Source organism: Podarcis tiliguerta, assembly GCF_965153285.1.
Source record: "Podarcis tiliguerta genome assembly, chromosome: 8".
NCBI lineage: Eukaryota > Metazoa > Chordata > Lepidosauria > Squamata > Lacertidae > Podarcis > Podarcis tiliguerta.
In genome coordinates this window covers 34,661,402-34,675,780 of record NC_139541.1, presented here as the reverse complement: position 1 = coordinate 34,675,780, position 14,379 = coordinate 34,661,402, and the positions used below count along the sequence as shown (strand labels likewise).

Genomic DNA, 14,379 nt, shown 5'->3' with positions numbered 1-14,379 from the left:
AAATTGCCCAATCTATTTTGATGACATTGAGACCAGCTAGTTGGAAATTAATTTTATGTTCTGTGCAGCAGCTTGTTTCAGAGGCTATCTCCCTGCTGTTAAGAAACTCTCTGGAATGCCTCTGGAGGGGAAAAGAAAGGAATAAAGAAAGAAAAGAGAGGAGGAGAAATGAGTCCATAAACTGATTTTTTGATGGACGGGAATTGCTAGCTTTTTTGAGTAAAACTCTGTCCCTACTTAATACTTGCAGGATCAGAAGAAGTTCAACAATTGCAGCATGTTTTGCAACATGATTATCCTGTGATAGAAGGAAGTCTCACTTCCTGAATCTTTGCCACCATTAGATCAACAGTTGCGAGTTATGGCGAATTATTTCTTCACTTAAAAGCTTAAGAAGAGCTGGGGCAGCAATAAAATGGCTAGCACATTTGCAAAGCTAAACAGGGTCTGGCCTGGTTTCAAATTGGATGGGGAAATTGCGTGTTGAGACCCCTGCATTGCAGGGGTTGGGCTAAATGACCCTTTGGGTCCACAAGTCTATGATTCTATGAAGTCCAGCATCCTGTTCTCACAGTAGCCAACTATCTGTCTGTGAGAAACCTGCAAGCAAGATTTGAGCACTCCTGTATTTTCCTAGCAACTGGTATTCAGAAGCATTACTGCCTCCGACCATGGAAGCAGAGCATAGCGATTGATAACTTTGTCCTACATGTATTTCTTCAATCCTCTTTTAAAGCCACCCATATTGGTGATCCTTATTGCTTCCTATGGGAATGAGTTCCATCATTTACTTGTGTGCTGTGTGAAGAAGTACTTTTTAATATCTGCCCTGGATCTAGCATTGCAAGACATAGAGATGGTCTCCAACTTGGATAAATTTTGAAGAGGCTCAGATTGGGTGCTAGCCAGTATTGGAGGCACAAGACTTTTCCTCTGATTGATAAACCGTTTGCAGCAGGAGTGTTGTTAACACCCTCAACTGTACTTTGTTAATGAAATGAATGCTGTAGGTTAAACAGAGTATGTGTCCTTACCCCCTTCAATGTTTTCATGGTAGGTTCTTTTCTCAGTTTGTATTTATTCTGTTCTGGGGACTGTGAATTTTTCAAAGCAAAGACCTTTAGCAGACAAGACAGCCATTTAATTTCAATAAAGGAATTTTTCACGGTGTATGTGGGTAAGGAACGCAGAAGCAGGCCTGTGCTTTTAAAAGATAATTAATTAAAAACCTTCTGGGTGCAGGTGAATTTGGCACCTTGCCAAACATCTAGGAGAGAAGAATGTGATGGAAATTGTGCGGCTAGAATGATCTCGTTTTGCAAGAGGGCTGGGCCAGCATCTTGTAATTATTCCCAGGAGAAAGCAGGGCACTTTGGGTCACTAAGATGATCTCACACACATCCCTTGCAGGATAATTTCTGAAGCCATTCAGGGTACTCATTTCTTTAGTTTGATCTCCACAGTAAGCCAATAACACCTATCTGTTTCTTTGCTGAGAGGTTTGGATAAGAGGTTTTCATTTCTCTCCAGATGCTTTAGTTTTCTGTCCCTTTACCATCTCCAGCTCAAGATTCCATTGATAAGACAGACTGAGAAAAGCAATATTGATATGATTGTATGTATAAGGATGTAAGAATTTTGGCTTCTCTGTCCCTCTCAAACTTAAGTCCAGTGCTCCATATTTCCACATCAGCTTATGATTTATTTATTTATTTATTTTAAAAAATATTCCCATGAAGATTCATCAGCATTGTACAGTGGTACCTTGGGTTACAGACACTTCAGGTTGCGGTCTACGCTAACCCAGAAATAGTACCTCAGGTTAAGAACTTTGCTTCAGGATGAGAACAGAAATCACGCAGCAGCAGCGCGGCTGCAGTGGGAGGCCCCATTAGCTAAAGTGGTACCTCAGGTTAAGAACAGATTAAGCTTAAGTACGGACCTCCAGAATAAATTAAGGTCTTAACCCGAGGTACCACTGTTGTTGAATTTCTCCAAATGTACACATTTTTAATGCAATTTTGAATATACACAAAATGATTTCCCAAATTATAATGCACAACCTAATGTTCTTTACCTTAGGATTTGGGGAAAAAAATTTAGGGGGCTTGCAAACTGCATAGCAAAACTCTGGGAAGAGTGAATTTGAGTGATTACAGCATTTCAGTTGGTGCATTGTTTCAGAAATTGCATATGCAGTATTGTAAGTTTGCCTTTACATGTGAACTGAATCAAATTTCTCCATTCATACCCAGAGAATAAGGTGAGCTACTGTCTGAGCACTGTAGGGTGGACCATGGCTTGTTCATTCTATCCCACTCCTGGCTCCTTCCAATCTTCTAGTTTATCACTTGAACAAAAGGTCAAAGTTGTTGCACACCATTTAGGATGCGGAATATATCCATCTGCTCTGCCTGAGCTCTGCCAACTTGTCTTGGCGTCAAGCTCTCAGGCTACCGGCTGAGATACATTTAAGTGAGAGGAATGGAGTTCAAATGCCAGGTGTGTTAAAAAGCACCCACAACACCAACCAAATAAGTTATTGGGTTGTATGCAGTAGGGTAGTGGCAAATTCAGAAGTTCAGGGCTCCTTCATGACAGTCACTCTGTCTCAAAACCGTGGTTCCTCGCAGCCACACATCCTTCTAAGATTACACTACCTTCTAAGATTATACTTGTTGTTGTTTAGTCGTTTAGTCATGCCCAACTCTTCATGACCCCATGGACCAGAGCACGCCAGGCACTCCTGTCTTCCACTGCCTCCTACAGCTTGGTGAAACTCATGTTGGTAGCTTTGAGGACACTGTCCAACCATCTCATCCTCTGTTGTCCCCTTCTCCTTGTGCCCTCAGTCTTTCCCAACATTAGAGTCTTTTCCAGAGAGTCTTCTCTTGTCATGTTGTGGCCAAAGTATTAGAGCCTCAGCTTCACAATCTGTCCTTCCAGTGAGCACTCAGGGCTGATTTCCTTAAGAATGGATAGGTTTGATCTTCTTGCAGTCCATGGGACTCTCAAGAGTCTCCTCCAGAACCATGATTCAAAAGCATCAATTCTTCGGCGATCAGCCTTCTTTTATAGTTCAGCTCTCACTTCCATACATCACTACTGGGAAAACCATAGCTTTAACTATAAGGACCTTTGTCGGCAAGGTGATGTCTCTGCTTTTTAAGATGCTGCCTAGGTTTGTCATTGCTTTTCTCTTAAAAAGCAGGCATCTTTTACTTGGCTGCTGTCACCATCTGCAGTGATCATGGAGCCCAAGAAAGTAAAATCTCTCACTGCCTCCATTTCTTCCCCTTCTATTTGCCAGGAGGTGATGGGACCAGTGGCCATAATCTTAGTTTTTATTATGTTGAGCTTCAGACCATATTTTGTGCTCTCCTCTATCACCCTCATTAAAAGGTTCTATATAATTATACAATAATAATAATTTGTGGTGCATTGCAAAGATCAATGCAGACCTCCGTGAACTGCTTTTCAACTAGATATATCTATTTTCTGTTAATGTAGGCAAATGATTTAGTGTGCTCCAATATGTTCTTTCAGTGTAACTTATTTCAGTTTTCCTTGAAGTTCTATTGTACATAACAGAACTTGCAAACCATTCTCTTGAAACTGAAACACCTTGTGTTTTCAGTGTTAATGCTTAGCTTTCCAGCATGTAGAATGACTCTTCCTCACCTGTATTACTCACCTCCTTGAATATTGATTGGCTCCAAAGAGCACATAGAAAAATACTTCTCAGTTGCTTAAAAGCTCCACTTTCAAGCTGATTGGGCGGCTCTAAGGTGCTGACACCTCTAGGCCAAGAATGAGTAACCTGTGATGCTCCAGCAGTCATTGTCCCAGACAGCATGGTCAGTAGTCAAGAACAATGGGAGTTGTAGTCCAACAGCATATGGAGAGTCACAGGTTCATCACCCAAGCTCTTGGCTTCCTGATGGTTTTTCAGAGCCATGTGCGTGCTCCACTGAACCTTTCAAAATATTGGGCAGTATGTGTTTGGCTTGTTTTGTCTCTAGTTTTCCATCATCGCAAGCTTGTTCTTTATTTAAGATTACCCAGGAAAATAGCCTTATGAGATTTCAGCTGCACTCAGAGGAATCACTTTGGAAGTGGACTTTGACAAATTCCTTTCTTTTTGCCTTTCTCCTCCCTTTCCTTGGCCAAGCGCTCATACAGTGACAAGGCAGATCAGTGATCTCATACAAACACTGACACAAACTGTACTTAACTTTCACCTTCAGATTCACCTTCCAGCATGCTGCAAACATTTCATTTCAAGTCTTCCTCCAGGTAAACATCTTTTGAATGATAGCCAAAACTGGGCAAATTGTGGCTTATGCTGAAGATGGGAAGTAGTGTTCCTCCCGCCTCCTGCAGGCTATGTTTTCATCTTCCTCCAAAAGACTGAACAATGAAGCTGTGTCCAGCTGAAAACTTTGTTGTCTTCAGGGCTAGAGTAGTCGTTCTCCAAAGTACCCCATAGGATAGAGGCTCAGTGTTTAGTGTTTTTGCTGTGATGCATTATTCAAGAGTACCACTGTGTTGAAAATGTTCCTACCCTTCCTATGCTGTGCAGTGCAATATATTTTGCTTCCCAATTGCCTGACAGGGAAAGCAATGTCTCCATTGAAGTATTGCTCCATATTACAGATATTGCTTACATCATCTTATTCATCCTTTGCATGCTGGTGGTCCCAGGGTTGACTCATGGGAGCTCCAGTTAAAACTATCTCAGGTTGCCATGTTGGATCAAAATAAACAAAAATAAATCAATCAAACATGCCAACTGATTGGCAGTGGCTCTCAAACATACAGAGTTTTGGACAAGAATCTTTCCCTCTCCTGCCAGGGACTGAGCCTGGGAACTCTTGCAGGCAAAATATGTCCTCTACCATTAAACTCCCTGTTCCCCGTTTGCAACATTGGTGGCTGCTTGTGGGAAAGGAAATTGTAAGCTCAATGGTGTCATGGTTGGTAGGTAGCAGCCCATAATGTCCCCGATAATGGCTACTTTGGGCCTTAATTAACAGATTTGCACCATGTACAATTAGTCCCATGGACTCCTCATTGCCTTTCTTCCCCCCAGTGCCCACAGATGTTAACATTTCAAAGACATTTAACAGCTTGCTTCTCAGAGACTGCTTCCACACACACTGAACTTTCATGTCCTGGGAGATTACTGGCACTCAAACACTGAAATCAATGGGCAACCCAATAGGACATACACACACACACGCCAAAGATGAGTGTCCTGAAATACCTGTTTGATGTGCTTTGTTAACTGCATTAGATTGACTGCATGGGAAATGTATTTATGTCACTTCCTCTTACAGTTTGCATGAAAGCCCCGCAGTACACCCTCAAGGCAAGAACTAGCAAACTTAAAGGGAATTTTTTTAAAGTAACTAGCAAACTTAAAGGGAAGGTGTGATGTAAGGGAGCATTTTTAATCTCGTGGAAAGTTAAATCCAAACCTGCTATCATTTGCAGAAGCCAGCATGAGCGGTGAACAAGCAGATATGAAAAGTCATTTTCCCCTTTGTTTTCTCAGGTGCTGCTGCATGTGTTCACGGAAGATTTAGAATGCATCCCTGGATTCCAACAAAAGGTTTTTCATATTGAACACCCGTCTGCATTCATGGCGGACCAGCCGATTCTGAATTGTAAGGAAGCTTATTTTCATATGTCATTTCTGCACACGCACACAAATTGTATTAACCACAGCCTGTGTGTTCCTATCATTTTTGGAATATATCAGAAAATTCATTGTCCTTGTGACAGGCTCCCCTCTGTTGTTCCTACAGGAGTGTGATTACTTCTATTTATTTTATTATTATTATTTTGAAAGCGGGAGAGGCTTTTTCTAAGCCCGTATTAATACAGACTTTTCTTTGTATTATGGCTCTGTGTTGAGTAGTTCCTGTCCATTAATTAATGGTTGGCTTGAATATTGATGTGGACACTGGGAATAATCACTGTACCCTTTCTCCTGAATTATTTGGTTCTTGAATTAATTTGTTGGTTTTGTGCTGATAACGAGTGACTATGATAGAGAACCTTAAGTTGCAATTGAGTGTGTGTCTTGCAACTTGTCCACAAGATGTTCCTGCTATGTGTTTAACCCCAGAATGTGCTACTCAAACCTTTCCAGACATTTTCTTATCCTCTGCATTTGAACCTCTGGTGACCAACTGCTATTGCTAGCTGGGAGTATGAATGAGCTGCATGGCCAAATTCCATTTCCAGTAGACAGGTGTTGCATTAAAGTGCTGGCACTGATGGGAAGAGGCTTTGTGTGCTTGGCAAGCAGATAGCACAAGGCTAAATGGTCCATAAAGTTTTAACTGTGCTTTCTGCACTTGAGTTGTTTGATCAAGGTACTAAGGGGGAACTGGAGAACATGTAGTGGTGTTGCCATTCATATTTCTGGAGGTTTCATGACTGATGGATGAAGTGTTGCATCCACAAATGTCTTGGATTTGAGTCAAGGTTGTCCAAATATAGTTTTGGTGGGATTTCTCATAGAGGAACTACAGAAAGCCTCAACTGCAAAAGACTCTTGATACGTGGTTTGGAAGAGTTTTTTTCACTTGTCTCTGTGGTGACAAAAGTTAATGGTTCCTAATGCCTGGGTGGATCCAGGAAGCTAAGCTTGAATGCTGAGAAGATGGAGATGCTGTGGGTTGATGGTTCCAATGTGCAGAAGATGGGCCAGTTGCCTGTGCTAGATAAAATTGCACTCTCTCTGAAAGAACAGATTCAGAGTTTGTGGGTGCTCCTGCACCAATATTGGTGGCTCAGGTAGCCTCAGTGACTAGGGATGCCTTTTACCAGCTACAGCTGCTATACCAGCTATGGCCATTTTTGGACAGAGATTGTCTGGCCACCATGATTCATGCTAGGCTAAAGACTCAATTACTGCAATGCATGCTGTGTGGGGCTACCCTTGAGCTGCCCAGAGTGACTGGGCAAACCCAGCTGGATGGGCAGGGTATAAAAAAAAATAAGTTTTTTGTTGTTGTTGTCCAGAGACTCCTGCCGGTGCAAAATGCTGCAGCTAGATTTTTGATGGGAACAGACTATCACCAGCATGGAACTCCAGTGTGAAAAGCTTGCATTGGATTCCCATACCCTACCAGGCCAGGTTCAAGGTTCTTATATTAATTAACAAATCCCTTCATAACTTGGGTCCAGGAAACCTCAGGGACTGCCTGATCCATTATATCCCTGCTTGGTCAGTAGGGTCTTTGAGGAAGTCCCTGTTAGTGGTCCCCCATGGCTGGGTTGCATGGCTTGTATCCACAGAGGGTCAGGTGTTCATTATTGTGCCACTTGAAATCAGAAAGGCCCTTTCCCTGTTGAACTTTTGGCACTTACTGATCACTTCTTTATCCTTCAACAGGCTTTTAATTGAATTCTGTTCTTATTGTTTTAATTCATTTTTAACTATTTTTAGAATTGCTTTTTTTAGTCTCCTGTGCACTGCTTAGAGACAACTGTGATTAAGTGGCATACAAATCACTGTAATAAATAAATAGATGCCTGATGACCACCATTCTCAAGGTGTGCGAAGCAAACCTTGTGCATTCATAACAGTTTGCTGGGGAATGACCTGACTTGTTCTCTGCCTGTTTTTTATATGTGCCATCCTTGGACAGAAGAAACAATGCAACTCTTCCATGTTTCCCAGTTAGTGTGATATAGACATATCTCAGCAATGCATGCTCTCAGTGATACTGGATCTGCATATTGTAGGGAATTTTGAATTCCGAAGAAGAAGAAGAAGAAGAAGAAGAAGAAGAAGAAGAAGAAGAAGAAGAAGAAGAGTTTGGATTTGATATCCCACTTTATCACTACCCAAAGGAGTCTCAAAGCGGCTAACATTCTCCTTTCCCTTCCTCCCCCACAACAAACACTCTGTGAGGCGAGTGAGGCTGAGAGACTTTAGAGAAGTGTGACCAGCCCAAGGTCACCCAGCAGCTGCATGTGGAGGAGCGGAGACGCAAACCGGTTCCCCAGATTACAAGTCTATCGCTCTTAACCACTACACCACACTGGCTCCCAAATAATTCTCCCTGTAAAAAATTTAAGTGAGTCAAAATACTCTCAGTGATTTGAAGTCCACTTCCTTTGAACAAAAGGGAGCTTTAGCTGTCTAGTCGTCATTACTATTGGACATCTTGTTTTGATGTTCAAGAGGCTCTCGTGGATATTCGATCCTTCTAGGTTGTGTGTGTAAAAGGATTCTGCCTGTGTTTTACTGTGCTTGTTTCAAGGATAGTGCACATGTTGTTCTAGAAGAACATGCTCTAACATCATATCCCCGAGGATCCTTTCTTTTTAAGGGCACATATGCTTGATTTTTGAACATCATTCAAAAGGGCTGTGGCTCAGTGACACTGCACATGCTTTGTATAGAGAACCCAGATACAATCCCTAGCATCTCTATGTAGGGACCGGGATGACTCCTGCCTAAAAACTCTGGAGAACAGCTGCTGGTCAGGATAGTCAGTAATGAGCCAGATGAACAAATGGTCCAGCTTGGTATAAGGCAGTTCTTGTGTTCTAATACACCACCCCACCCCGTGCTCAATAGGCTCTAGGGCTTAATATGACTACCCGAGAATATTTTTGGTCATGCAAATCTTAATGCCAAGCTAATAAAGGCACACTCCACCATATTTAATACTACTCGAAGGTACGAAGGTAAGTGTTGATAAATTCACTGGAATGTTTCCCTTAGTTCTGCCATGCTTTTGAAATTATGGAAACAAGGCAAGGATATGCTACAGTGTGAATTTCCATCATACACTGAAGATGTACATTTTCACCATGATTGTTGGCACTTAAGGTATTCTTGTAGCACTTCCTCTTCTCTTTTGGTTAATATATGCCATGTTGTTTCTGCTTGGGATATTTTTTTTTAAATGAGCATTCTATACCTACACTATTTTACTTTTCCTCCTGTTCCTCCTCCTGCCTCCCCTTCTTTAATTGTATGGTTGTATTGCTGTAACCAGTCCTGGAAGCTCATGGTGAAGGGTGGGTAAGAAATCTTATCAGTAGTTAAATTAAAATTTCCTCAGAAACTGATGGGGGCGGGAGGAAAAGATGGAGGGAGAGAAACAGAACTGGTTGTTAATTTGAATGAGCATTTTGGCCATAGTTCCCAAGGGGGCTTAGTGGTCTCAAATCAAACAGGAGGAAACAGCCTCATTTTTTTGCCTTTTGCCATTGGCCACCTCAAAGTGATGTGCAGTTGGAGGGTGTCTGATTCAAATGTCTTGTTGGTTTTTTCTTTTCTCTGTGTTTGATCCTATAGAAAGGAAAAGCTGTTTCAGCCATATCCAATTGCTGCTTCTGTGATAACCAGCAAATTGCACTGGTGTGAAACGGGCATAATAATTAAGACACCGTTTTTAATATTAAGTCAAGGAAAGATAAAGCAAGGCTGCTGCTTGTTATCTTGTTGTTATTATTGGTTTCTATTGATTTTTTGGTTTGTTTGTTGCCTGAATAGGATATTCTGTTTCTTAATGTTTGATGCTTTATTGTGGTTTTATATATGATGTAAGCTGCCCCGGTGGCTGGGGAAACCATAAATATAATAAAATTATATGTATATAACTATAATCATCATCATCATCTCTCAATGATCTAAGAAATTAGGCAGTTCTACTCATCAGAGACACCAAATTGGTATGATATATCATATTCCACTTCAGTGGAATGTTGGCCCTACACTTCTAGACAATTTAATTAGATCAGAAGTTCTAGGTCTCAGTCATGATGGATTAAAGCCTGCATTCTCATTAGACACAAGGGGCATCAAGGCAATCCACTATGCCACACTCTGGGTGAAGTCAGCCCACTGCTACCCTGCATTAGTACAGTAGGTGCATTGGATGCATGAGGCCACCTGGAGAGAGTGATTTGCCTGGGGCCACATTCATGCCACACTCTGAAAGCACTTTAAAAAGTGCTCCCCAAAGAATTCTGGGGTCTGTAGTATGTTAAGGGTGCTGAGAGTTGTTAGGAGATCCCTGTTCCCTTCCCAGAGCTCCAGTTCCCATGATGGTTTAACAACCAGTCCCTCTTCAGTGGGAACTTTGGGAATTAAAGCTCTTCAAGGAGAATATCCTAACAAGTCTCAGCATCCTTTATAAACTACAGCTCGCATAATTATTGGAGGGATGCCATGGCTGATCAGAATGTATGTGCTTTAAATGTGTCTTAAGTCAGTGGTATGGAGATCCAACCTGCAGATCCAAGGTTGATGTGTCTTTCATAGCAAGTGTCCCAGAGTCCCTACCAGGAGTAGCCAATTCCCTTTGGTCCGAACATCTACTGGGCTCAGCTGGGGCCACCCATTCCTCACCCAATTAGGAGAGGCATGTGTGCAGCTGGAAGGTTGAGAAAATAACAGTTCAATTATATTAGCCTCTCCTCAAAATCTTTGAAGCTCTGGGAATTTGATCCACATATTTTCAGTGTAGGCTGATAGCAGTGTTCTACTTGAGGGGATTGCTTAGCAGAATGAGATAAGAGATAAGGGCAAGAGGGTATAATCAAACCCCAAGATGGATCAGTGCGGAAGAAGTGCCCCTAAACCAGAGGCTTTCCAGCCGACTCATCAATATTTTTTATTGTCTGTTTGACTAGGCTGAGCACTTTTTTTAATGTTGCCATTACTCAAGAACAGTGTAATTTAGTCGTTGCATCTGCATGTGCAGCCCACCATGAGTATGTAAATTAATAGAGCAAATATGCAAAGCAAGTCTAACGGTGATTGCTTTTGTAGTCTTCAATAAACAGAGTACTTTTAATTCTCAGCTGAAGATTGAAAAGAACAGTCATATTTTGTTGTAGGGAAACATCTATCTCCCCCTCCCCATGCTCTGCAAATCCCCTTGATATTTTTAATTTAAACAGAAACATGCCACACATACCATTACCACTGTTTCCGTCAGTAATTAAGAACGGGGCTTTTTTTTTTTTTTTTTTTACTTCCTTCTTATGTATTTACTACTTAGTTGTAAATGCCCTTGTGTTCATTATTCATGAAAGTTACGAGGGGAAAGAAAGAGGCAGAAGTGAAGAGGCCTCTCTCTCTCTCTTTATTATTTGCATGCAGGCTGAAGCAATAAAGAAGTTTGCTTCCCACATTCAACAACCTTTTAAAATGCCTTGTAGTGAGATATAAAACAAAGTGCAATAAAGAAGTTTGAAACAGGGTGGGGAGATGAATGTTTTGCCTATTAATCTATGAAGGAGAAGGCATCATGAGAATGTAGGGAGAGCGTGCTGGATCAACCCAGTGGTCCAAATAGTTCAGCATTCTGTTCTCACAGTGGCTGTCCAGATACCTCTGGAAAACCTATAAGCAGGACCTGAGCACAAAAATGCTGCTGAATTTTCCAGCAGTTGGTATTCAGAAGCATTACTGCCTCTGAACATGAAAGAAAAGTCTCAGCATTATGGCCCACAGCTGTTGATAACCTCCTCCTCCTCCATGATTTTGTCTCACCTTTAAAAACCCTCCAAATTGGTGGCTATCACTGCCTGCAGTTGGAGCAAGTTCCATAGTTCATGTGCTGCATGAGTCGAAATGGGACATTCCAATCAGAAGCCAGGGTGGCTTTTGTTATTCTGCAATGTCCCGCTCAAGTCAAGACTGTTAAGGGATGTGATGTGGTGTACTCCAGCCCTAGAAAAGTGTCTTTTCCTGATGGATACTAGGATTGGAAGAATCAGACCCTGGTAGGAAAAGAGGCTTCTCCAAGACTCAGTTATGCCTTCCCCTGCTCTGCCTCAATACTTACTTACTGATTGTTTGGTTTACAGAATTTATATCTTGCCCTTCCTCTGGGCATGATATCTTCTTGCTTATACATACACGTCAATGCTTCTAGAGTCTTTCTAACACTGACTTCAGAAGCAGATCATCTTTGTATTATGAGCCGGACTGTTATAATAACAATGATAACAATCTTTAAAATATTTTAACAGAATGAATCATTGCATCCTGATCCTTTGCATGATTCCTCATAAGTGTGGGGAATTTGAAACATGTGGGCCCTCAACCTCTGGTTCTGAGTGTGAAAAATTGTCTTCTTGGTTTGAGTTGACTTGAGTAAGTCTGTGTGTGTGTGTGCGTGTGTGTGTCATTATGCAAACACAGAGACACAATAAACGACTCAGGTCAACTTGAAACAAGAACACAATTTTCTACTAAAGTTTCTGAGCATGTTTCATCCACCGCCCCCCAAAAGCAAAAGAAATATGCCTGAGAGCTCAAGAGAATTTCAGATGACAAGTAAAAATGGAACACAGCAGGCAAACTCAGGGTAGCAGCAGTAGAAACATTTCTGTCGGTGCACCTAATTTCTCATTGTTGCTTTCCTCTCTCATTTTTTTTCCTTCACTTTAGCTTTTGACTAACCTACGAAAAGGTAGCTAAAATGTTCTGCCCCACCCCCCAGCTTCCAGTGTTTCTAAGGAAATCAGCATGACTTCATCTTAGATCTTCCTGGGTCCCAGAGACACTGGTAAATGTTTCATTGCTATAATCTTTGAAGCCATCCTCTAGATATTTAGCCACTGCTGACATATTTATGTGGCAAATGACACCCTTCTTCATCTAGTTTACTGCAGAATTATGGTGTTTGCATCCTGCTCACCTTATTCATAAATATATATATATACCACCAACTTGTATAAAGTAACAAGGCAGTGTACAGCAGACTACAGACACTCACGAGTCTTAAGGTCAGCAGACGGGACACTTATGGAAGTTCCACCTCTCTCAGAGGTTCAGAGGCGAAAGGAATTCTCCGTGGCAGCCCCTAAATTGTGGATTTCCACCCACACAAGATGCTGCTCATTGTTCATATTAAAGGGTTTCAAAAGGTAATTGACCCTGTTCTCTCACTAGATGCCACCTATGGGAAATTTCCATTGACTCCGTCATCATGATACTCGTGGCTGCACGCAGCTCTTTAGCTTCAATAACCACCTGGGTTGGCAAATTTCTAGCAGTGGCAGTCGTTGTTCATGCGGGGATGATAGAACATCACCAAGCAACCCTGCTACATGCATAAAAATAATCATGTTGCATTAATCATGTTTTACTTTTAACATACACGAGTTGTGGCTTTTGCGGAGGGGGGGGGGAGGGTCCTTTTTAAAAAAAATGACAATAAATGAAATGGTATACATGAAAAATGAAGGCAATTAACAAAAAGCATTGGGATGGCGTGCCGTGAATGCAAAGCCAGGAAGAGCATTGCCAATGATTTAAATGTCAAAACAAAGGCAGTTGTGACCCTTACTTGAAAAGCTTTAATTTGGATGTTAATTAATGGCTGACCTCTTCTGTCACTTACGTGATGGATTGCATTTTCTGGGTGTGCAATCCTTCAGATCGGGGTGGGTAGTTGTCTGTCCATCGGCAGGTTCTTGCGTCTGCTGGATTTTAATGAAGAATTTCCTTCCCAACCCCATTCATTCTGCCCTGGTGCTGTTAGCTTAATTTACTTCCACTGTGTGGGATTTATTAACTGATTAATCACGGGTGCTTTAAGGTGTCTCTGCTGCGTTCTTTGATGAAAGTTGCACTTTTGTTGAGCCTAACAGCAGGGTCCTCTGAAGAGCATCCAGTACTAGAGCAACTCATCGTAGGGGGTGCAGATTTTGTAAACACAACACAACATGCCGGAATACAAAAGCATATTCCTTAATGCTTTCCTATTAGTGCATGAAAAACATACATAAGAGAAAGGCATAGCTCATTCCTTCTGTGCAAACAGCACCTGCTTTCAACCTCTTTCCGACATTCCTAAAGGTCAGCTTTGGAAATGCAGCATTGGGGAACATCTGTGACCCTCCAGATGTGGTAGGACTCCAGCGTCCATCATTCCCAACCAACATAGCCAATGGTGAGTGATGAGGGGAGCTGTAGTGAGCTACAGCCTGAAGGTTCTCCATCCATAGCTTCTCCATCCCTTGCTTCACTTAAGCACTGTCGCCTGAGCTGGATGGTACTCTGCTCCTAGCTGTGTATCTTGGTCCTTTTAAAGCCAGAAGAGCCATAGCTCAGTGGTAAGAACATTTGCTTTGCATGTGGAAGGTCACAGGTTCAGTCCCCAGTATCTCTAGATAGGGATAGAAGAGACTCCCTGCCTGAAACCCTGGAGATCCAAAGCCAGTCAATAATCACCCAGATAGTCTGACTCTGTATAAGGCATATTCCTGTGGTTCCCATGGAAATTTTGAGCAAGTTATGATGAAGGCAAGCAAAGCCCCTCAGGTTATTTTGAAATTTGTATCTATGCATATAAATTAGCTCATGCAAGTGCTACACAAATGTGTGAC

At 41.9% G+C, this 14,379-nt stretch overlaps 1 protein-coding gene across 2 annotated transcripts in view; it reads left to right on the top strand.

The window, feature by feature from the left end:
- CDH13 (cadherin 13) overlaps positions 1-14,379 on the top strand; it is a 671,873-nt gene that overhangs the window by 192,748 nt on the left and 464,746 nt on the right. For both annotated transcript variants that reach the window (XM_083451872.1, XM_083451873.1), the window contains exon 2: positions 5,558-5,669. In XM_083451872.1, the coding sequence (XP_083307998.1) occupies positions 5,558-5,669 (112 nt within the window). The remainder of the gene's footprint in view (positions 1-5,557; positions 5,670-14,379) is intronic.